Source organism: Strongylocentrotus purpuratus, unplaced genomic scaffold (assembly GCF_000002235.5).
Source record: "Strongylocentrotus purpuratus isolate Spur 01 unplaced genomic scaffold, Spur_5.0 spur5_scaffold_2, whole genome shotgun sequence".
NCBI lineage: Eukaryota > Metazoa > Echinodermata > Echinoidea > Camarodonta > Strongylocentrotidae > Strongylocentrotus > Strongylocentrotus purpuratus.
In genome coordinates, this window is record NW_022145605.1 from 16,153,574 (window position 1) to 16,179,393 (window position 25,820).

The window sequence follows — 25,820 nt, forward strand, 5'->3', positions numbered from 1 at the left end:
TACAAGAGCAAAACATAAAGGGAGGATTATTTTTCAGAGCCTTCAAACGTCTACAAAAAAAATCAGTGTGGATGAATTGGTATGTTTGGGTGAAAAAGGCAGTCATATTTCTCTATTCTCTCTTTCTCTCCTTATCTCCTTCTCTCTAAATATATTTTCCTTAACTGACGTTCTCACTTCCATTTCTCTCTCTGACACACACACACACACACACACACGCACGCATACACACACACGCACACGTGAGCGCGCACCCACTTTCTCAACTCTGCAATATCATATGGTTTTAAGAATGTATATGTACTGCCGGAATGCAGTTATGTATCTTTATATATATATATATATATATATATATATATATATATATATATATATATATATAAAGATATATTGATGTGAGACTTGTGAAAGCAAGAGATCATACAGTTTTCTTGTTCTTTAATTCTCACAAGCAGTTCCACTGTATAATTTTAAATACGTTGATAATCATGATAAATCCTAATATGGAGGTTAATATTTTAATTATCTTTGTTTTTATATCTTGTTATCCAAAGCCAGGTTAAAGGAATATCACATAGCAATGTATATACAAGTATGATACGAATTAAGACTATTATCAAGGGCTAGTCGTTTCCGCAAAAGTACTACGGTCAAGCTATCGATCTTTTTTTTATTATATTTGACCTCTTCTGTGAAAGGGGAGTTTGTGTTCAGGTTATCCGTGTGAATCATAGGAGGTCGCACATTTGTAAATATGTAAAATAATTAAGTGTATACATTTCCCGGACATGACAAAAGTTATCATACAATAAGCAGGAATGTGTGTGATTTAAGCCGGCGTGCCTTCTTTTCAAGGGAGAAACGTTCGATACATTTTCCCCTCTTAGTTGGATTGGTGGGGTTTCGGGGATCCACAGCAAATATGTGGTCACCTGTGGCTTTCTTGGTATTGCGTCTTGTCTCGCTAACAGAGACATATGTGTTTTTGTATTGTAGTTTCGTTTGTGCTAGACATCGCTGTAATTGTCATAGGTGTTGCAGTGTAAGCTGTTTCGGTGGACTAGTGCTTAGTGCTGTCAGTGTTATTTGTTTAATGTTACAAAATAAAAACTCCACAGGATTTGATTTTCATAGTACCGAGGTAAAGTTAATATTCAATGGCTAGTTTCAATATAATTTCTTTGAACTGTCGAGGTTTGGGAAATCGCGAAAAAAGAAATGATGTTTTAGAATTTGTTAAGTTAAAAAAGTTCCAAATATGTTGCTTGCAAGATACACATTTTGTAGCTGAGGAGACCCATATCTTTATTGAACGTGGTGTATAAATTAGGTTCCTCTTGTATAGCAAACAGATTAAAGAACGTACTTCCTTTTCTTATACATGAAAACCAGAAAGGCTTTATGCCAGGGCGCTTCATTGGAGAGAATATCCGTTTGTTATATGATTTATTATTGTATACTGATATCAATGACATTCCTGGTTTATTGCTGCTTATAGATTTTGAAAAAGCATTTGATTCTATTTCTCATGATTTCATTAGAAAAGTATTGCACTTCTTCAAGTTTGGTCCCTCTATTGTAAAATGGGTTAATGTATTCTATGAAAATGCTCAATCCTGTGTATTAATCAATGGACACCTGTCTCCAAGATTTTCAATAGAGCGAGGTTGTCGTCAAGGAGATCCCATGTCAGCTCTTATCTTTCTGTTATGCGCCGAAATACTAGGTCTCTTGTTTAGAAATTCCGATTCCATTGTTGGTTTGAGCTTACCTGGTAGACAACTTAAAATAATTCAATATGCAGATGATACTCTTCTAACATTGAACGGGTCAGTAATGGAATTAAACAGTGCATTAAACATTTTAGATAAATATAATGCAATGTCTGGTTTAAAAGTTAATATACAGAAGACACATGCGATTTGGATTGGAGGATTTAAAAACAAGAAAGATGGTGTTCTTTTGAATAGAAATCTAAATTGGGCGTTTGATGATTATTTCAGATATTTAGGTATAGACTTTTGTACGGATTTGCCCAAATTGATAATTCACAATTATAATGAAAAATTTAAAGAAATAAAAAGTCAAATGACATCGTGGTTAAGACGATACTTAACTGTTCTTGGAAGAATCACTGTTGTCAAGTCATTGTTGGTATCCAAATTAAACTACCTTTTTTTGTCCCTCCCTAATCCTGGTGAAAATCTTTTGAAAGATATAAATGCTCACTTTTATAGATTTATATGGGGGGAGAAACCTGATAAAATAAGTAGAAATCAAATGTCACAAAGTTACTCAGACGGAGGGGTTAAAATGATAGATATATACACACATTGCCAATCATTAAAAATATCCTGGATTAAGAGATTAGTAATTGGCTCAATAGATAGCAATATCCTCTGTCTTTTGCAATCTTTCTTGCCTGAACGGCAAGATTTAAAATTATATATGGGAAACAATTATTTTCGGGAACTGGCAGGTAAAACAAAGAACATTTTTTGGAAAGAAATGTTCATGGCTTATAGTACGCTCTTGTCCATGCATTATGATAACATTTCTTGCCAACCCTTATGGATTAATGATTACATTAAAATAGGCAATAGCTCAATATATAATAAAAAATTGTGTCAAAAGGGAGTTCGTTTTGTTAACGATATTTTAGACACAAATGGTGATTTTTTCTCTCTGGAACACTTTCAAGAAAAGTATAATATTCAAATAAATTTTCTTTTTTATCGTGGATTATGCGATGCAATTAGACAAGGGTTTAACAATTGTACTATTTTTAAGAAGGTGCCACAACCTCTTTTCCCAGATACAATGGCATTTGTTATGAAACGTATTAAAGGATGTTCACATATCTATGCAATTTTATTAAAAAGAAGAAAAGGACAATGTAAAAGTTTTCTTAAATGGAAATGTATTTTTGACCTGAATGATAAGAGTTGGGAAACATATTGTTCTATTGGATTTAATTGTACTATTGATGTGGGCTTACGATGGTTTCAGTTTAAAGTCTTGCAACGCATATTATATACGAACGATCTACTGTTTAAAATGAATTTAGTCCCAAGAAAAGAATGTACATTTTGTAATGAACAGATTGAAACAGTTATACATCTGCTATGTGACTGTACGCATGTTAAAAATATTTGAGGTAAGTTAGAACACTGGATTAATACTGGAACCGGAAATAAATTAACATTTTCATTGCAAGATAAATTATTTGGTTTAAAAGGTTCAAATAATTATGCATTGAATTGTATACTGATTGTGGTGCGACAGATGGTGTATACTTGCAAAATAAAGAAACAATTGCCCGACTTTGATAATATTAGAGTTTCGATTATAAATTACTTCAAGAACGAAAAGTATATTGCAAATTCGAATTGTAGAAATAATAAATTCACAAGAAAATGGTTTCAATTCAGGAATTTGTTTACTTAAAATGATATTTTTTCTGTATTTGTTTTTCTTTCCATGAGTGTTAGAAATGAATTATTGATTTGTTATTTTGTGTTAACTCAACAGTTCATCAATACTTGTATCTTGAAAAGCCAATTTTATTTTATTTATGTTATTATGTAAATTACCTTGAATATATATTTTTGTATGTGTTTCAAATGAAAAAAAAAAAAAATATATATATATATATATATATCTCACATGTATATAGGTTTAAAGTATTCGTTAACTCTGACAATCAATTACTCAATTTGTAAAGAAAAAAGAATAAAAGTTAAAAATTCAAAAAACTCTTTCTGGTTTAAGTTTGTTATCACTCAAACTTGTAAATAGAACATAACTATTCTGATTAACCTTTGATGTACTGTGTGTGTAACGTTTGAAATATGATCTTGTCTTCAACTGCCCCTAACTCATACTCATAGCATTTTCAAACTATCACCGTTTAGTGACTAAACACAAAATATCTTTTGATCCAGGATTCTAGGAATTATACACTGTACAGAAACAAAAGAACAAAAAAATCACAGCAAATTGTGGACCTTTTCTAATGCAGAAAATTGTGACATTCAGGAATGAGAACGATTTAATTACGTGATCAATGCAGTCTCTAAATTGGCAATGCGTCCTGAAATTTATAATCACTATTTTGTGCACAATTTGTAATTTTTAGTTGAATCTAGTAATATACATTCACAGCAGTTTTAAAATACTTTTTTATTTGTTTACCATTTACGATTGGTTCATAAAAATATCAAGAACAAATTTAAGAATGAAAAAGTCATGTATTTAGACCTTAAAAATACTGTGAACTGCTATGATTTAATTATTGTTAATTCCCAGTAGTGATCGCAGTGTATCTTGCACAAACTGCTATTTTTTTTTAATGAAAAGGGCTTACAAAACTAGCTTGTTTTAAAGATTGGATACATATACTTGATTTTTCCTTTTTACAACAAATGATAAATAAGTGATCATCATTATAGGAACAGAAAAAACGTACTGAAAAATTATTTGGTTGCACTTCTTATTTTTGATGTACACTATTTTTCATAATGCCACAAAGAATATTTTACAATAAAAAGTATAGCAATTAAAAGTACGCACAATTTAACAAAAAACGAAGTGTTGTTAAACATTGAAGAATCAATTTCAAAAGCGTACATGTTTTTGTTTGTTTCCTTATACACCAGTTTTTTAAATTGTACATTGAATTAATAAAGGTGCTTTGAAATATTCAGGGCTTTAAAGCTTTCATAATAATCATTCATATACGGTACACATTCCAAAATATACAAACGAAAAGCAGGGTATCACTTTCCCTCTTATTTATGGAAATATAAAATGCATATCATAGTGTATCCATAATAGTTGTCCCATGGATATTATATGATTAGAAGTCTTAATAGATTTATTCGGTATCAAGAAATATAACAGCACGATAATCGGAAATGCGCTTCTAGAGTTTATTCAACACTTGATAATGCTAACAATAATTTAGCACAGTGATACAATAACAAAACAAACAAAACAATGTATTAATCTACATGATATAAAACTGGCAGTTAGGACAAGTATTTTGTATCTCTTGTTTACCATTATTGTGTTTCTTATCCTTAGCTAAATCAAGTTTTGAATGTATTGACTTTTTGAATTATTCCATAATGTCCATTACGATAATGACTACAGGAAATATGATCAAATATATTTACAAAGAATCTACTATTCTTTTTTCCCTTTAATTCACCGTTAGTACTTTCAAAATGCGTCATTACCGTGGTCAATATCCTAACTTCATTTTAAAGATGACCACCATTGTTGAGTTAGGTCAAGGAAATGTCATTCACACTCGCTCTTTTTGCTGTCATACCATCCACTTTCGATTTCGTTCTAACTTGTTCAGCCTTTTTCTTGTTTTCAATATAATTAACGAACGTGTACAGTACAGGATTAATTGATGAGTTTATAGGGATGATGAATATCACACTCCAAGCATACAGGGATGTCGGTAGGACAACCAGACCGGATTGAGTAAGAATACCCATAACTATGATGGGCATCCAGCAGGCGAAATCAGTTCCAACGATAAACGCCATTTTTCTAGCAACTTTGATTTCTCGATTACGTAAAGCAACATTCGCTACAGATTGGGTAGATCTCTTTACCTGTATGAACATCATTATATAGCATATTAAGATAATAATGAATAGAATCATGTTAACGCCGATAAATGTTGCAACGGCGTAGAGCCAGGATGGACGAAAAGTGCTCTCGACAACTACATACTCAATTAGGAATCCGCTACTTAAAAAGTCCTCTGTAAACACAAGCCTTCCTATCTCTTTAGACTCGGCGTGTAGTGGCAAACCAACACAAACATCGGAAAGTCCGTAAAACCCGGGCAAATCCGCTGGAACCAAATTGGGTATGACACTGAGCATGCAAATGACTAACCATAATAACATCATGCTAATTCTGGCTGATTTCACAGTCAAACGGTACCCACTGAAAGGAAATATAATACAGACGAATCGATCGACCGTCATTAATGCCAATGTAAAAACAGAACATTCGCTTGACAAAAAAGCGAGGAAACTTGAAAATGTGCATAAATGCGATTCGCGCCAAATTGGTGCACTCAAGAAATAAATACTGCCGAAATAGATATCTGCTGATGTGATGATTATCATATAGATACCCATGAGACAGTCTGCCACGGCTAAGTTCATGATTAAGAGAGTTTGGACGGTGAGCTGCTGCTCCTGGCGAAGGCGTAGTACCAGGACAGTCAGGTTTCCGATGAGAGATGTAAGTCCTATGACCCAGCCGGCGATCATTAAGACAACGTTCGGATAAAGCCTGCCACAGGTTTCCAGAGGACTTGTAGGAGACGTCCTAGCGCAAGTGACGTTTTCTCTTTGATCAAGAAGACAACACAGCCTGTTATCAGAAGTGGATCTGAAGGAGAAGCGAAGATGTGTTTTTTTATAGAGGCTATTTCCCTTTAGATGTGCCAAATATCTAATTTCCGTGTTAATTATCTAAAAATGAAATCAGCTATTGATTCTAAAAGAACTAAATAGCAAATTTCTAAAAGAACTTACATACCAGGCATTATTATATATTTGGTTTTGACCAAAGTGAGCTACTTAAGACATCATCAAAATGGCGATGGGATACATATATAAATAAAGATATACATACATGGCTTTCAAAGATGTTAGGCCAGTCAGTACGTTTCCTCGGATTGATTGTAGTTGTAAATCCAGAAGGAAACTGTTTACGATGAGGCAAATAATTACACAGTGTCAAGTTTTAGATTGTTAACAAGTTAAATATAATTTGAATTTAAATTCAATATTTCATAGTTTTATCATCAGTTATGCTGTTTATATATAAATATATATATATATATATGAACGTTTGACCCCTGAGTAAAATATCAACAAACTTTTACCTTATTTCGAGGAAGAGTATGAATGATGCGCGTAAGAACATACTATTATATACTGTATGTACATACATATATATATATATACATAAATATCATACGGGGTTAAATACACTTATAAAGCAAATTATATAATATATACTGCGTACACTCTAACCATCTATACTGTTACCATAATGTATATAACGTTATTAAATTACCTTTTGTCATAGAACAGAAAGCTATCATTATTCTTGTACTTACATATACTCCAGACGTATGGTGTAAACGAATACGCCAGGATCGATGCGAGTGATTGGATTGACGCTCAAATCACTGAAATAAATATTCATTGAAATATGATTTTAAGAGTTGTTTCTATATCTCAAATGATATCATATTCACTTCTTTTAATTGTAATGACAAAAGATATTGTTATACTACAATATTATTATTCCAACTCTAATGATAACAATTCGATTAAGTGTTCAAAACATAGGCATTTACCTTTAATATACCAAAAGAACTGCGAGGTAATTTGAGAAAAAAATTTGATATTTACCTCATATGTCTGACCCCAGGAATAATGTGATCGAGTTGGTAAAGGAAAGATTTTCCAACCTTAATCTTATCAAAAATAGTCTCCCAATTTACTAATAAATTTGTATCAATTATTTGTCAATAATTCATTAAGAGAGCTTTATTTGGCCATGAACGCTACACATTTTCGTCTCAAATCTACCCACAGATTTTACGTCTTTTAAAGGTCATTAAAAGTGAACTAACCCCAATGAAGAAGCGTTGGTATTCTGAAAAACGAGATGAATTCCTTTTTTTGTATATACAATAACTCTCACGAAAGTATACAGGATATATATGAATAAAGATTTGTTGACATGATGTAATGCCTTTTGGCATGACATGCACGTAGCCATTTTCTTGGAAATGTGACGTACCAGACGGAGTTGTACATGTATCATGCAACAAGCTTTAATTGCAAAGATTATTTAATTCAATAACAAAACCTGTACTTTTCAATGAGGGAAAGTCTTTGCCGAGAAGGTAAACAAATTACATTAAGTGAAAAATGTATAACAGGGTAACAATTGTAATCAATTTATTTACAAATCGCAAATATAGCGGTTGAAACATCTATTTCATTAATGCGATAACCTCACCACAAAACAATACCAACTTATTTATTCAATTTGCTTTCTGGCGAATTGGAGTACAAGGGATAATAGCAGGTGAATGAAATGCTTCAACCCCACAAACACTTTGGAAGGAAGCATCCTTAATGTAAATACATTAAGTTGATATATGACTCCGCATAGTACGCCATGCAATCAAGAAAATGGCAATGCCAATGTCTTGCTGAGAAACTGTACTTTAATTATTCTTGCTTCATGCCTTTTTCATACACTTTGGTGGGGAAACCTGTAGATTGATGGGCAAGAATACAACAAATCTCTCAAAACAACTAAATTTATTCTTGGGGGTTAATAGTTCTCCTTTAAAATTTCGAAAAAAAGGAACAAAATGGGCAAAGGGCGCTGAAATTTAAATGTTAAAAATTCACGACTTACAGAATTAAGAGGTTAATTTGGTCCTGGAAGTCACCTTCATCTATGTGTTTGATGTCATTGCTGGAGAGGTTCCTAAAATATGATTAAGAAAAGTCTGTTATTATACAGTCGGTGGCGTGGCAGGGTGAACTATTTTATGGATCATTCGCCAACAAACCAAGACAACGACAAAAAAATGTACTGCCGAGGTTAAAGTATTATTACCCTCTTTAGTAGAAGTAGAAGTAGTAGTAGTAGTAGTAGTATTAGTGGTAGTAGTAGTAGTAGTAGTAGTAGTAATAGTACATTTAGTAGAAGTAGTATTAGTAGTAGTAGTAGTAGTAGAATGAATAACAATAGCTTGTTTTTTAATATTGTTCATTATTTTCTTTACTCGTTACGAATTTTTTTTTTTTCTTTTCTTTTTTCTGGCAAATGATTTAAAGAGCAATCTCTCACAATAATATATATCACTTCGGTATTGATTACGTTATTAAATTTACAGCTAATGGCGAAGAGTTGTTTCGATTGTCGCGATAACTGATAGGTGACGTAATAAAGAATTTTACATTTCATCAAAGGAATCAATTATTTACTGTAAATTCTTACAATCTCTCCAGTTCAGGTAATCCGTCAAATATTCCACTCAATGTAACGAGGTTGTTGTTCTGGAGTCGCCTATGTTAATAAAATAAAAAGTATGGGAAATAAAACCTGTTGCTTAAAAAGCATCGATATTTTCCGATGATGGACATTAAACAAATGATGCATGCGCATGAGTTCATTATACGATCTATCCGCACTCGAGTTGAGGCTGTGTGTCTCTATTGCACGAAGCCGTTAGGCCGAGTGCGATAGATACACACATCATCAACAAGGGCGGATAGATCGTATAATGAACGAATGAAAACATGCATCATTTGTTTTATACAACGAAACTCCTAGATCCTTGTTATTTGATGTATAAAGAATTCATTCAAGATTGTTTCGTGACAGTACATGGCCGACAAATAGATCTCAAGTTTAATAAGGCTTAATTTAGTGCGCACACACATAGCTATAGATATAGCAAGCGCACTAATTACCTCTATACCCATTTACGCATAGTGCTGCGCAAGAATAGGCTCATGCTCACGCAGTATTAAGCGCTCTAACCTCTACGCGCACTACTGCGCTCTGAAAACGAGTTTTATAGTACTGGAAAATATTGCACTCTTTTTCATGAAAACGAGTACAATAGGCTCAGTAAATGAATCACACGTGACCGCGCATGACCGATCATTTGATTAGGATCTGGGAGTGAGTTGTATAAATCGTTATATTTAGTCGATATATAACTTTAACTTTTACTTCTTAGTTCGCTATCTGCACATTTTATTTAATACACAATTACTCAGTTTATCGATTTCAATCACCATTAGAACAAAGATATAGTTGATTGATATCCCAAATTAAGATTGTTATTATGATACAAGACAGACAAAGAAAAAAAGTTATCGAATACTTACACTCGATTGATATCCATACCGTAAAGGGACCTCTTCTCGATTGTACGTATCCGATTATTCTCTATGTGTCTACAAAAGAAATTACATAATGTGGAAATATTCATCTGAATAACTATAGCGTAAGCTTCCGTGTTATTTTCCACCATAACAGCATTTGCAAAAGTAGTAATGAATTGAAAACCTCTGTAAAATAGACAATTGATTGAAAAGAGCAGTGTATGATAATTTCTGAAATTTAATTAACATGTATGTGTGAACAGATAAGCACTATCGAGCTAATGTACTTATTAAAATCTGGAGAGTGTTTCTTTTTTTGCACTGGCATTCAATTGGGTACTATGCAACATAAGGGTAGAATTCGATGATTAAGATATGTAATGATAAACAAACTTACAGAACATCCACAGTGCCAGAGAACACATCTTCTGTTATTATGGTGATATTGTTGTTGTTCAGATAACTGATATAAAGAAAAATACAAAGAACAGATTTCCAAGCATCATCTTAAATCGATAATTAATAAGCAATAACCGATAATTGATTTTTATATTATCTTTTCAAATAAACATATTCTTGTTAATTGAACACACATAATTTGAATAAATTGTTCTCGTTTGGGTTTCATGATTGGTGCTTTATTTGGTTGTAATTATAAATCATTTAAGAGAAAGATCATTTAATTTGATATTATTAACCTGAAAATTTGTTAAACATTCTTTTAAAGTTCTCTCTATTGGACCTGACATATTTAGTTGTATTGTCTAATTTTCTATAGATTATTGACGGAAAATATTATCCCAAACCCTGGATTTTTACTTGAATTTGAAATCATGTTACATTGTGCACTTAGTCCTTTGGATAAATTGTTGATTGCTATAAATCACTATACTCAATTTCATTTATGCCCTGTTATTTTGTTATGTCATCATGTTTACTTTAAGTATATTTCGCTGGTATGTGTTACTATGTTATGAATGAAATAATTTCGTTATAAGTATAAGGCAAATTATATTTGAAACAGATGGGTCAATAAATTCCTAAGTCTATTTCCGATTCAAATTACAATTTGAATGAGTCAATAACTTTCAATTCTGTTAATACTCACAGATTCTCCAGTGATGGCAGTCCATGAAATGCTCCGTTATAAATGTCTACTATATTGTTGTACTCAAGGCTCCTAACAATGACAAAATATTCTGAAAGTAATGCATTCGGTTACTCCATGTGGCAGCCTTACTGAGAAGGCTATTGGTGTATTCTTTTGTCAAAATAACACGCTAATGGGGCATTTAGAGGAATTTTGGAATAAGTACAAAGGAAAGAAAGGAACAGGTGAAAATGGATTGGAGTTTTCTTAAACACTTAAACGAGACTGGTTTTGGTTTTTGTTGTAGTGCATACCAATAAAATGAACTGAAGACAATGGAAAGAAATCTGAAAATACATACAAAGTCGGAAATGGAACTTGCTATAGATAAAAATGTACTTTATATTATCAATGTAATGATTATCAATTCAAATCAACGCACACATTTCCAAGTGATCTGCGAAAAAATGTTCTATATTATTTACAATACATTATACAGTACAGCCCTCCCATCTCCCAAAAGAGAATGAAATATTTGACATTTAATATAGCATCATAAAATACGAATTAGGCCAGGTGTGTTTATTGTTTTTAACCATTATGTCCTCCTCAAACGCCCCCCCCCCTCCCCTCCCGAAACAAAATCGAATACAATCGGCCGAAATCATGAAAATAAAGATTTAAATTTGAAAATGTAAATTACAGAAGTATCAAACAATTCTTGTTGCTGGATCGCGAAGCCCAGATTATGCTTGCTCAGATCTCTTTAAAAAAACTGCTTTAATTTCTGTCATTTTAACATTCTCATATCACCTTCATGCTTGTATATGTGGTACTTACAACGTTAGAAGTTTTGGCAAGTTGGAAAACAGCTTGGTAGAGATCGACGTGATTTGATTGTATGACATGTCACTGAGTGATAGATTATAGAAAAGGTTAGGATTGATATATTTAATGATAATAAATCAATATTCCTGAACAGATTAAACAGTTTCCATCACATTTCCCAGCACTTTCATAAAACACGCTATCTGATATTAAAAAGATAGCATTCATTCAGAATGTTATAATTACAATTTCGTCTAGAGATCAAACAAACTAGCCTATTCATTATAGTTGATAAATGTCGGTCAAGGCATCATTTATTTACATCGATTACAAGGTATATTATTCACTTCTTCTTGTGCTTAATGTGATAAGTCATTAGATTCTATCCTTAAGAAGAACTACATCTCCACAACGATTCTCCAACGTTAAATAGTCTAATTTGTCTCAATGATGACAGATGGATATGATAATTATCAGTCAAAACAAAAAACGGCTGTGTCTATTTGCCATCTTAAATTTTTATCTTCAAAGTAATTTTCCCGTTGGTTGCGATAGATGAGCACTGACGAAAAAATTGAATAAAAGAAACGATTTTTTGAAACTTACATAAATTCAAGATTCTCAGGTCCTTCAAAGATTCCATCGGGAACGCTTACAATCATGTTGGAATCAAGGAACCTAAGATACATGTAGATGTACAAGTAAAACATTTAGAACAGCGTATCGGGAACGCCAGAATATAAAAGTCTCCACATCCTGTGGTTTAGGTTAATTTCATATCATCTTTAGATGATACAATCTTGGTTTAATTAATTTGTATTAATAATGATAATAATAATAATTATTATTAGTAGTAGCAGTGGTAGAAGGATCGGTAATAGTATTGTTTGATAATAATAATGATAATAAAAAATAACCTGTTGTAAAAATTGGAATCTGCATTTGTTCTTTTTGTCCACACCAGAAATAATTTGTATAATGATACGGATTTTGCCTTACAAGGTCATTACAAATAATAAGTTTTGAGCTTTTCCCTGAGATTTTTTTCGTTTAAATGACAATCAAAACACAAATCTGATTTCAGTCAAAGTATTTTTTTATTGAATTAGGAAGCATAATGATTACAGTCGATTTTCTAATTATTTGATGTAAGTAGATATAATAACAACTCACAAAAATACTAGGTTCTTCATTTCAGAGAAAGCCGCTTGTGCCAACGAAGTGATGTTGCTCCTTCTAAGAATACTGCATATGACCCAACACAATAAGTTTAAAGAACTTACTGGAAATACACAAGAAATAAGGGCAACAAGGCTAATGCAAATAACCTTAAATCAATGTTAAGTTCAGTAATTGTAACTTCTATTGGTTTATTATAATTCATATATGAAAATTGTCTCTCAAAAATTATTGATAATGCAAAGATGCCTATAATATAACAATCTTATTCTAGAATTTAGCAACCAACTTACTGCAATAAGAGGATTGGTCTTTTGGTTTACATCATGTTATTCTTCAAATGAATAACAACCTTGAAAAGGGCTGTTGAGATCCGCTAAGAACTCTTGTTTTCTGGGTTTTCGATTAATACTTGATTTGATTTGATTTGATTTTATTTATTTTCCACTCAAATATCCACAAATTAAATGACATATATAAACCATACAGTAATACAATATATAATAGAACAAATGAATTATACAAGTAACGAAATACTGACAAGTTGTTCGTAATCAAATCAGTTTACAAAGTACATTTAAGTTTGAGAATAAAACAATATTTCCTCCAATATTTGCCAAATGATGCCAGTGGGTGCTTTTTATTGCCTACGAAGGGATCCGAATTGGCAAATGGAACATAATGCATCACTTCCCATTTTCATCCTATCCGGACCCCCCCCCCTGGATAATAGCCGTCAATGATAAATAACCCCTTGGATAATCACCTACCAGAATTCTACTGACAGGTTTTTATTTAAGGTTAGGAAATTAACAGGACTTAAGCAGAAAAAATTGACTATCTAACTTACACGTGTTCTATTTCCATTTGACACTCCAGGATTTGTCCAAATGAAAAATTAGATGATCCATCCTCTACTGATGATCTTTTGAAGAAGAAAACAATTATTTAAGGTAAAAGGGAATTTACCCTCGACTACGAAGCATCATGACATAAAGAGTTAAACAACGTTTCATTTGATATAAAAAGCATTGTTGTAGGCCTAATAATATCGTCTTGCAAGTAAAATAGAGAAACCTTACTTCACCATATTTACGACGTCGTCTGCTCCCCAAAGAAGCTGCCATTTTTTTTCGAAATTTCCCTTATAAACTTCCGGGTTGTCAACTTGTGACGTATCGTAAAGAAAACTGATTTAGCGCGCGGAACGCGCGTTATATGCAATACACATCAAACATGGTGTACTGCCAAGTGTTTGGTTGTAATAATCGTTCCTCGAAAACCAAAGGGAAACCGTTTTATTGGTTTCCAGACCAACACAGTCGCTTTTAAATATTCAAGCTATAGGTAGCAGCTCTGAAGCTAAAGAAAATTTTGGACGAACAGTACAAGTACGACAGGGAAAATAATGTGATCTGCAGTGATAATTCTACAGTTTACAGCAGGGAAACCAAATTAAATGCATGATGTTTTATATTTTTCAGATAATGTTTTGAATAACCTACAAACGGAAATGAACATGTAGTTTGGGGTTTATAATTTCATTCGTTAGCTGGAAGAACATCATAGCAGAAATGTTCCCCGAAAACATTTGCTCTGCAAATGCCCTCATATTCTAAACATGATGAGTACTAATTTGGACAAAACTTTTGCGCCACATACGTGTAGTACCATATACTCACTTCTGTATGCAGCGCATATGGTTTTCAACACATTTGAGTATATTTTCCTATAATTTTCTTGATTCCAAGACATCACAGTACACAACAAATGCTTGGTATTGCTTCTAGATAATCCTCTCACAGTTTAATAGGATTCTTCGAACTTTATATGTAAGCTATAATTTTTTCGCCTTACACAATATTCATGTTAAATTTCAAAATGTTGGACTATTCTTGAATGCAGTCGCTTTATAATACCACATGGAGATTGTATAACTCTATAACGCATGAGCAGTATATCCCATGATTACATGAGACCATCATGTGTTGATTATACTTACAGACATTGTAAGCCAAAAGGTCCACGTCCACTGTTCTTGTTTTCATAATGAGCACATTGATCTACATAAAAAAAGCACAGTGAAATATTTGACAATTGACTTTCAGTGTACTAGTATATACAGTGCGTTCCAGATAAAACGAAACCGAGAATTATCAATGTTTTATCATAACTTAATCACAATTATAATTAATAAATGACACATATTTGTAAAGCTTAGATCCGCTTCTTTCAGTTTAATGCAACTCATATGATACATATTTCACGCATGAGTGTATAAAAACAATTTGAATAGAGGGTACCAAAAAGTAATTTTTAGGGCGGTATCTGAATTTCAAAGAAAAAAACATATTTCTAGAAAGTTCTGGCTTATCTGGAAAAATGAGCCAGGAATCACAAAGTTCTATTTGTTAAAAGTAATGCTTGCACAACCCTAATTCGATGAATTCGTTTTCACTTGCTGCCTGCCGTAGCAACAAACTGAGTTGACAAAACTCCGTTTCGTTGACGATCAGCCATGCACAAAGATGACGGCAGTCAGCAAGTGAAAACGAATTCGTTTAATCAAATTGTGGAAATGCAAGCATTACTTTAAACCAACGGAACTGTGTTATTCTTGGCTCATTTTTCCTGATTTAGGTGTCATATGAAAGGGCAAAAAATGAACTTTCTAGAAATGATATTTTCTCTTTGAAATTCAGCTACCGCCCTAAAAATGACCTTTTAGTTTCCTCTCTTCAAATCACTCATACGTAAAATATGCATCATATAATAATAATAATTATAATAATAATAATCTTTTAAAGTCCACTCCAAAAAGTTAAACCGAAAATGGAAACTCGTTTTGACCAATTGATCGGAGCCCGACAGCCACTAAGCAGCGCCAGATCGATGTTGCTCTATCCCTTATTGTTGAACGCCAAACAAGGTAGCAGCAACTCCCGTCTTTTGGTATGACGCGGCCGGGGTTCGAACCCACGACCTCCCGGTTGTGAGACGGACGCTCTACTGACTGAGCCAACACACCGGTGAGTTGCATCATTTGAAAGAGGAGGATCTAAGCTTTACAAATATGTGTCATTTATTAATTATAATTTTGATTAAGTTATGATAAAACATCGATAATTCTCGGTTTCGTTTTTTCCGGGACGCACTGTATAGAACTAGAATATCACTCTCATTATCAAAGCATCATTAAAGATGGTTATATTTTTGTACGGCAAAAATAAACAAATTTGTTTAAATGTTGATTTAAGAAAATGAAAACTGTACAATCAAGCATTTCGGTTATATCTAGGAGTGGGATATACTGAATTGCAAAGTCAAATGCTGTTCATATCAGTAAATACGGTATTAAGGTAGAACACCCCTGTGCTAAAAAATATTTTAAAAACCTTTTTTTAAAAGCAATGAGGTAAAAAATAATTTGTGAGCGTTGTCATTGTTATAATGCAAGTGTGGAACATCAGAGAAGAAAAAAAAATCCCTGAAAAGCATGGCTCTTTAAATGTCTCCTTATTCTAAATATGACAAGTAACAGCTTTAAAATGAGTTATGATGGTTATGTCACATGGTTGTGTAGTCCTATATACATCATTCCGTGTACAGTTCTTGTTAATTTACCAAGACTGAGCCAAATTTCTTATCATTTTGATGAATCAAGAACCATGCAGTACACACCGATACTTATATGCTACAAGATCAACTTTTTCTGATCGATTCGACACCGTTTCTTTCACAATGCCAATTGCATGACTAAAACTTAACTTTATCTTTAGAGGCATTGTTTAACAGTGTCCCCAGTTTTACAAATCTGAAAGGCAGTGTCTGTGATATGGTGTAATATTGAGCCCTAAATAAATTCAAATTGATCATGAAGGGCTTTAACAAAATAAAAAATCTTTGAGTTACCGGTTTTACCATATTCATTTTCTCCTGTAGACTTTAGTGTTATTTAAAAAAAACTGTTAAAAATGGTTTTGCAAACAGTTTTTGACATTTCTTATTTAAATAAAAAATATCTTGATAATCAGACAGGCGATCGGCCTTTAAAAATCATGGAATTTCTGACTGACCTAAAGGTTTATATTCATGATTGCAGCATGGGCTAAATCCGGGATTTTGTTGAGAATCTGAGGCAAATACCCAATCCTTTAATCTAGACTTCATTAGAAATGCGTACCATTCTTTTTACCTGATTCTCTTGCCGAAATCGATTCTATGTAGGTACATACGGTTCCTAGTTGATAAAAAAAAAAATAGCATTACCCTATTATCAGATTATTAGATAATGTTAATCACAAATTATTTCATTTAGTGGTTTACTAACCTTGCCGAACCAGGGTTCGCATTTAATACATAAAGGTATTTTTGAATAGCAATTCTTAATCAACGAAGAAAAGATGGTTCACTCCAGTGACATTTTATATCCATTAACACACTACCAACGTCTTATAGCCTCACCAAAGCAAAAATATAAATCATTAGTATTCTCCTAGCATCCATATATGTCATAAACTATCCTGACATGTATATTCCATTGCTCCTGTTATATATTTATATTTTATAATTTATTATTATGTCCAGTCATTGTATATTGATGATTGCTACATTTACTGCTAGATGTAATTGTGTTATTGTTATAATAAATGTTTTGGTATCACCGCTTTAATTACGATACCATAAAAGCACTTACTAATCAAATAATTGTTATTATTATTATTAGTAGTAGTAGTAGTAGTAGTATTATGAGTAGTAGTAGTAGTATTACCATTATTAATATAGTATTTATCAGTATTATCATTATCGAAACTATAAAAGATGAAATATTCTCATACCTTGGGAATCCATTTCAAGAGGACACAAACCTAAAACACACACGTTACCTGCAATCAAAGATATTAATCACGATTATTACTTACAGAATTTTCCCAACATTCGCCATGTTTCTTAAATACATGAAATAAGTGATCAATAGTGCACATTGTTTATTGTTAATGCGTAGATAGCGGAAAATGTGTTGTAACTGAATGAGGTATCATTAAGAGATTCTTCCCATACACTGATCTAGAGTGTGATGATGTAAAATCAGTGACGAAACTTCTCCCAAATCAATTAAATAAAATGAAAACATAAACGCGATAAACCTGTAGGTATGAATTTGCGGTTTAACCGCAGAATACCGAACCACAGAATCCATACAATGTATTGGGTTAACATACGGCTAGGGTCGTGGTCATGCTAAGTTAGGGTTAAGGTTAGGGCTACGATAAGGGTGGACGGGGTTAGGGTAGGGATTGTGAATAGGGTTGATGTATGGGATAAATAGGGCCCACCATCAGAATCAGGGTTAGGGTTACGTTAGTATTCTGCAGTTGTTCCTCAAATGCATATGCTATTATTTTCAGTGGGGGCGGATGAGCTCGTAAATCATGTACATACCTCCGGAACATGTAACTCGAGATACCTCGGACGCATTGCAGTTCTCATGAGATCCAATTCCTACCCCAGGACAGTCGAACAATCTAGATTCCTTCCCCGTGCACTTTACACGGTCGAGTGTGACCTCAACATGACTGCCATCTGAAATGTGAGATGAAGTAATGCTTCGGGCACGTCCCAATGCCAGACTTCTGCAGGCAACGTCAGCGTCGTTCTTGTCCCAAGAGTCACTACAGACAGATCTCTGTTGGCCGTTGTAGTAGTACATGACTACACCATCCAAGAAGCTGGATCCGTCAGTCAGATAGATGACTTTGTCTTAGGGTGGAATGGAGGACACCAATACGACACATGGTATAGTACTACGAGTGATGCCGTGTAATAATGGATGATATAGTAATTCAGTAATAGAGTTTAGTAATAAATGGCATATCAAATACGACCGTCCAATGAATGATATACTACATAGCCTACCAGTCAATATCTGTTTAATATTTACCTTCTATCGAACACTGAACGCCAGCACCGTCGTGGTAGCAAGTGTCCAACGTTTCGAATTTCGCATCTGGGCAGTCGAAGATGTTGTTTTCTCTCCCCGTGCAATGTGCATCCGACAAATGTATGTTATTTATAACATATCCAAATTCAGCTTTATCAAATGCCTTCAATGCACCAGCGAATCCTAAACTTTTGCAAATGACGTGTGCATTGTTAAGGGTCCAGTCTTTTCCACAGGTTAATCCCCAGGTTGACTTTGCGAAAACCTCTACTCTCCCTTCACTGCTATTTCTTCCCCCGACCAGACGAACTAGGATGAAAAGCGGTCATTATGTTAAATGTTAACAATTTGTATTATTCTCAAAAGATATATTTGCGTTGTATATATATATATATATGATAATGTTCACCCTGTCCACCCGTATTCATAGCTACAAAACATGGAATTCTTAAAATTCGGGCGTTATTATTCCAAGAATTAAAACAGAATGTGGAAAACGTGCCTTTCCAGTTAATTGTGCTCATTTATGGAATAGCCTACCCGACTCAGTGCGAAATGCTCAGACCAAAAATGCAATTGTTTGGGTAATATTTTAAGCAGTGATGTTGAAGATTGATTTCGTGAATATTTACATAAATTTATCAATATGATAATATATTATAATATGAACAGATCATTGATAATAATCAGTGTATTTGTTAATTTGTTATTTTTTTTTCATTTTGTAATGGCTCATTGAAAATTATCATTCTTACCAAGGCTCTATTCATTAGTCACTCTTATTCTTTACTTATTTTCTCTTATATGTAACTCTGTATTGATGTTTTCAATAAGATGTTCATATTGTTTATATTGTTCAAGCAGTTTTTATCTTCATATTGTTATGTTGCATTTGGTATACAGGGCCCCCTGGAAAACAGCTATTTGATTACTGACGGGGATACCCTGTTTAAATGATACGGAATAAAGAAATAAAGAAATAAAATATTCCTTCCCCCGACCAGACGAACTAGGATGAAAAAGTATGAAGCGGTAATTAAATGTTAACACTTCATATTATTGCCAAAAAGCATAGTTGTATTGTATATACGATACACGTTACACGATGCTCCGAGTTTTCAAGGACGACTGTCAACATGTGCAGGGTTGGAAAAGGTCATGCAAACTATGGGTGGTATCAAAAGACCAACTATCTTGGACTTGCCAGTAAATGTCAACTGCAATATCTAAAAGAAATGATACGTTTGCCAGAAGAATGAATAATAGTGACTCACTCCCAGTTGAGCATCGGACCATGGCGATACGGGTCGAATTGCACTGGTGATTAGAAAGCCTTGACCACGAACATTCAAGTATACTGGATTCATTGCCATTGCAACTTATATCATTTAAGATATATTCTGGGGGTCCCTTGAAAGTGATATCCTGTTGGTCGGTATCCAGAGCTGTACCTATCCCAAGGTATCTGCAGACAACATGTCCGTTGTTGATGTCCCAGCGATCATCACACACTGATCTCCAAGAACTATGGTAGAACACCTCTACAATACCCTCCCAAGGATAATGGCCACCAGTCAGACGAACTATAGGGTATAATTGAAATGGTTACATCAATATACAGTTTAGCAATACAGTTCCTTAAGAAAATTACCACTTTTTATTTCCTATTGAAATGATTTCAATAATATGGTTTATTTTTTATAGTAATTTGTTTTGCGAACTCTCTTTATAAATCTAAAGACTCCTAGAGATTTATCAATACATTTAAGAGAATATATACATTTGACCTGTAATGAATAAACCCTTCAGCCACAATCATTTTATGAAAAAGAGCATAATTGTATTAGACAGTCACATCGGAAAACCTACTCAAAACTAACTACAAACCCAATGATTATTGGGCATGGAGTGGGTGAATGGGATGCTCCTTGCAATTGCAATGATGATTTATATCTAGGAAGGCACATAAAGCTTTAATTTACAGTGGAGGGTAGAAGATATATTTCGTCTTAAGGAAAGTTAATGGAGAAAATTGCATTCTTTAGAGGGATAATGAAAGTACATATTGCTGAAAAGATCCACTACAAGCACCAGTAATGTTTATACAGTTAACAACTATATTATCCACAACTTGCGTACTTCTTTAAGTATGTGAAACATTGATAAGTTCCGATTTTAAGGTTCAAGGTTCAAGTTTTCTTTTATTTCCACATGATATAACATAATCAAATAAATATGAAATATATACAGATCCAATAACATAATATTAACAAAACAATTTACAAATGATTATACAATTGTTTAAATTAATTGGCACAATGGTAAAACATAGTGGAGGAGTCTATTAAAAAAGCATGGCTTGTATTTTATAGACCCTTGAGAATATCAAAAAGTTGCAAGTGCTCTGTAATTTAGTTAGAAAATATATGCTTAGGTAATCCTACACCTTCCCCCCCCCCCCCCCCCCCCCCCCCCTACGCTAAAAAACAAAACAGGTTGTCTTTAACATGGATGTATATACACAAACAACTTACAGATAACGGAAATAATAACAAATGATAACCTTCCTAGCAGAAAAGAGAGACAGAGACAGAGACAGAGAAAGAAAGATAGAGAGAATGGAAGATGAAGCACGAAGGACGGGGACATTACACACTATGGTTACTTTTGCAATGTTTTGGTCTTATCTTACTAATAGGCTTATCTTCTTTTTTTAAAATAATTTCTTAAGAAAATTACATATCCAAGCTTACATCTTAAAGTTATCAACAAAGGTTTTAATTCAAACAGTCCTCCTTTTATTCTTGAGTTACAAAAAAACACACCAGAAAGAAAACAAATACAAATACTTATGTTGTTAACCATAACTATGTTTACCATGATTTTTTTTCTTTTTCGAAACAGCTTTAGAACAAACTCACTTCTGAATAAACATTAATTTTGTTGTGAATAAAGAAAACATAATTAAATGAAAGTAACGCAACACGCCTTACTTGTTGAATTGAGACATGTAACTGAGGCCCTAAACGGAATCCAGCACTCATCGTATTCGTCAGCGAAACTGTGCGGACATTCCTCGAGAGAGGACTCGTTCCCCGAACATCGGACGTCAAACAGCACGTTCGTAGTTTTTGATTGCAAGGAAAAGCTTTCCATGAATAAGCCGCTGAAGCCCAAACTGCGGCAGGCAACCTCTGCATCGTGGACATCCCAATTATAAAAGCAGATGTTTCCCCAGGATCCGTTCAGAAAGACCTGTACTCTTCCTTCAATTGACACCACATTGTCATCATCATCATCGATAAGTCGCACTGCCCATTCTGTAGTAGAATATCAATGCATAAATAACTCGGCGATCCGAAATTTAATCTGGCGACCATTGCTTTTGGCTCTAATTCGTCAGAAGTAGCATAAGGTAGTTTAGGTTAGCATTAGGGTTTTACCTTAGGTTCGGATTTCGAATTAGGGTTAAAGTTATTTAGGGTTGAAGTAAAAAATTCCTTTAGTGTGGGAAATTAAGAAGGAGCAATTTTTCGAGGAGCATGTCTCGTACACAGGTTTCAATGTTAAATATTGAGGTCTGAAATAAAAATGGAACAAAGGATTAAACACGCGCATAGTCAGGGTGAGAAAGATCACCCAACCCCCGCTCCCCGGACCTATATTGATCTTGGATTGTTTTTTTAAAGCAGATAATCACTTTAAAATTACCCCCCCCCCCCCCAAAAAAAAAAAAAAAAAAAAAAAAAAATGACGAGAAAATAGGTCACTCAAACACAGAAATAATGATAGGAAACAATGTTATTCCTTTCAATCTGTCGGTCAAATTAGTTGATATATGTTGTTTTATTTCAATGGTTCAATGGTTCAAATTTATTTCCAATTTCTCATATTACATATTTAATAAATCATTAGCCAAACAAAGCAGTGCATTACCAAAATCATTACAATAATAATGATGCCATTATCAAATGATATGCACACTTCTTTGGTGAACATATACATTGCATCATTATCAAAGAGTTGTAGAAATTGTAGTTTGGTCGAGTTCCAAAAAAATAAACGTAACTGCTGAAATAAGTAACCAGAGCACGAGCAGCAACATAAGACTTATTGTACTCTTTCATATAACAAAGATGTAAGATTATCTATTCTTTAAAGGCATCTGTCTCGGTAGCCAAACTGTACACACTGTAATTAGGTTGAGGTTGCATGGAACGCGGGTAATCATGATGCTGTATATGCATTCACCTACGTTATTAGAAGATTATGAAAACATCATACTCGTTATAATGTAAATGATTAATATTGATAGTAACTATAACACAAATGTAGCTGAAATAAAATAAGAAAAGTAAAATTGTTTAAACTTGTGAACTGACAATACATCAAACATAGTAACGAAACTAGATTGATATTTCAGTGTACCTAAGGTAATCTCAAACTTTTCTTCATTTGTCGTTTTCTTTTTTAAATTACGTTTCCTTGTTAATGTTTATATACCATCATGTTTTCATATGTGATCCTTGAATGAATAGATAACATGATATCAAAAGAAAATTATGTTCACCGACTTCATAATATATAAATAATTGGAAAAAAACTTACCAGCGGGAGTGTTTCGATCAGATGGAAAGGCAGCGGTTGGTTTCCCCAAAGTTAAAAGTACGATAACTGTATAAATCAAGCGAACCAAGACTGTTTTGAGGAAATCCATGGCCATGGCTTTTTTATCACGTATGTTTGAGCTCAAGCTAATAGAGAGGTCTTGACGAACCAAAATCCAATAGGATGTTTAAAGGAAACCAAATACGATGTACAGGTATATATAGATGCTACATCACAATAGCCGCATTTGTTTGCGACAGTAGATTCGAAGAAGATATTCGCTCCAACTTACAGGATTCAAATTGTCAACTATATTGTAATGTAGATATAAAAACAAAATTAAATATAAATGTAATGCTCATCAAAGCATGGCTATCCCCTTCTCTGTACGCCAGTCTGTTACGCTTTTGATTGATCTTAATAGACGGCAATGTGATGAATAATTGACCTCCCTACAAAATCACCACAACTGTACTTGGTAGATATGTTGATACCAGATTCAATGTTGTCTTTTTTCTCTAAATGATGATGATAGGCTCCTGTAAAGCCGTAAAACAATTATAGCTTTTTAAATTCAACTCAGAATCGTTAAAGTTTCAAGAAATATTGCTTTTCTAAAGTATCCACGCGAACAAGAATATCCTTTTGAGTCTTTAAATATTTCACGAAGATATATTGCTAGAAAGGACGAACATCACTTTGGAACAAATAGTATATCTATAGATATGAAATAGAGTGATGGGGAAGAAGATCTGACAAACGAGATTACATTCAAGATTCTGGAAGACATTATTGTGGGTGTGTGCGTGTGTGTGTGTGCGTGTGTGCGTGTGTGTGTGTGTGTGTAACAGAGAGAGAGAGAGAGAGAGAGAGAGAGAGAAAAGCGAGACTTTAGATATCGAGAAAGAGGAGCGTCGAGTGCTATACAAATAAAGAAGAGACAACCGTTCTAGCATTTGTCATTTCTAGTAAGTTTGCTATTGCTAAATTCCATCGCGTGATAACAACCAATCTTCATACCAACGGCTGAAAAACCATGAAGGATTCGAGAAAACACTCGTTTTGAAGCAAGAAGCGAAACGAAACAAAATGAATAAAGGATATCGTAATAAAATGCGAAAAAGAGGACGACGTATTCAAACGGCGACGGTACTCAAAAAAGATGCGTACTATTATGGTGGTGGTTTCAGGTGAAAGAGAAACACCGTTAATCAATGATTGACCCAATTTCGTGTGCAAGCAAATGGATGCATGTTCTTCAATTAGATCTCTCAAAGAATATGAAATTGAAATTAAACTGTGTACATTTGCTGATATATTTTCGCGGTCTTGAGTCTAAATCGATAAAAAAGAGTTCTTGGGGGAAACATCATCTTAAAGAAATGTTAACGAGTGATATCAACCCACCAGTTACTCATGCACTTAGAAAGTCACCCACCTACCCACCCACTCACTCATTTCACTCCATTAGTCAATCGGTCAGTATGTTTTCGCATTTACTTTCTTCACATTATCTTTGTCAAACCCTTGTACTAAATCATACCAGTTCCAACAACAACAACAACAACAAACAGTACAAAACTGTTGATAATATACTGTCTTCATATACACTGATGACTAGTTTATTGCATATTGGTATGTAATAATACACGCAGATCAAAAGTTGTTTATGCTGGTGGTGAAATAACACTCCAAGGCAATACGTTTCAGAATAGATGGTTGCAAAATTTGTAGACATAACGTGTGAGTCCAAAAAAAGTTTACACTTTAATAGGACATTGCTTATCATTTAAAAATCATCTATGAACAGTAAATTATTATACATCTGATGCAAGAGTGTTTTATTCCAAATCATTTGGTAATATGAGGTTTGTGTTCACGCTTAGATGAACAGGTTGCATTGTTTGCGAGAGTGCAAAAATCGACTTGCGCCAAACTGATGCCTACAGTATGTATTATGTTGGGATTGCTTACTTGCTTGCTTAAGTCGGGTCAACTGCCCGAGCTGTGATGGCCATCCACACATTCCTGTCCAGCATGGCTGCTTTTATCTCTGACAGTTCAAGTCCCGTATCCTTCTTGAGTAGGTCTGTATAAGTAAGATGAGGTCTTCCAGGTTTCTTCTTCCCGTGTTTAGGCTTCCAGAGTAAAAGCTGAGATATTGGTTCATTGATGTTCCTACAGCTGTGGCCTGCAAAACGTAGTCTTC

General features: G+C 33.6%; 1 protein-coding gene and 1 long non-coding RNA gene across 2 annotated transcripts; both read right to left on the minus strand.

Annotated features, from left to right (window-relative positions):
* Nucleotides 1-5,164: 5,164 nt before the first annotated feature.
* On the minus strand, nucleotides 5,165-6,302 carry LOC115926399 (G-protein coupled receptor GRL101-like). The gene has a single exon (XM_030991080.1). It carries the CDS (start codon nucleotides 6,300-6,302, stop codon nucleotides 5,289-5,291), a length of 1,014 nt encoding a protein of 337 aa, XP_030846940.1. The 3' UTR covers nucleotides 5,165-5,288.
* An 863-nt stretch (nucleotides 6,303-7,165) lies between these two features.
* On the minus strand, nucleotides 7,166-10,027 carry LOC105442527. Its single transcript, XR_004065059.1, has 4 exons — nucleotides 9,969-10,027; nucleotides 9,070-9,138; nucleotides 8,482-8,553; nucleotides 7,166-7,231 (listed from the first exon to the last, which is right to left on the minus strand). It is a non-coding gene; the product is annotated as an uncharacterized LOC105442527 (long non-coding RNA).
* Between the last annotated feature and the right edge of the window lie 15,793 nt (nucleotides 10,028-25,820).

Coding starts and splice junctions, on each gene's coding strand:
- LOC115926399 (XM_030991080.1), bottom strand. CDS start 6,302: ATGATCGCCGGCTGGGTCATAGGACTTACATCTCTCATCGGAAACCTG.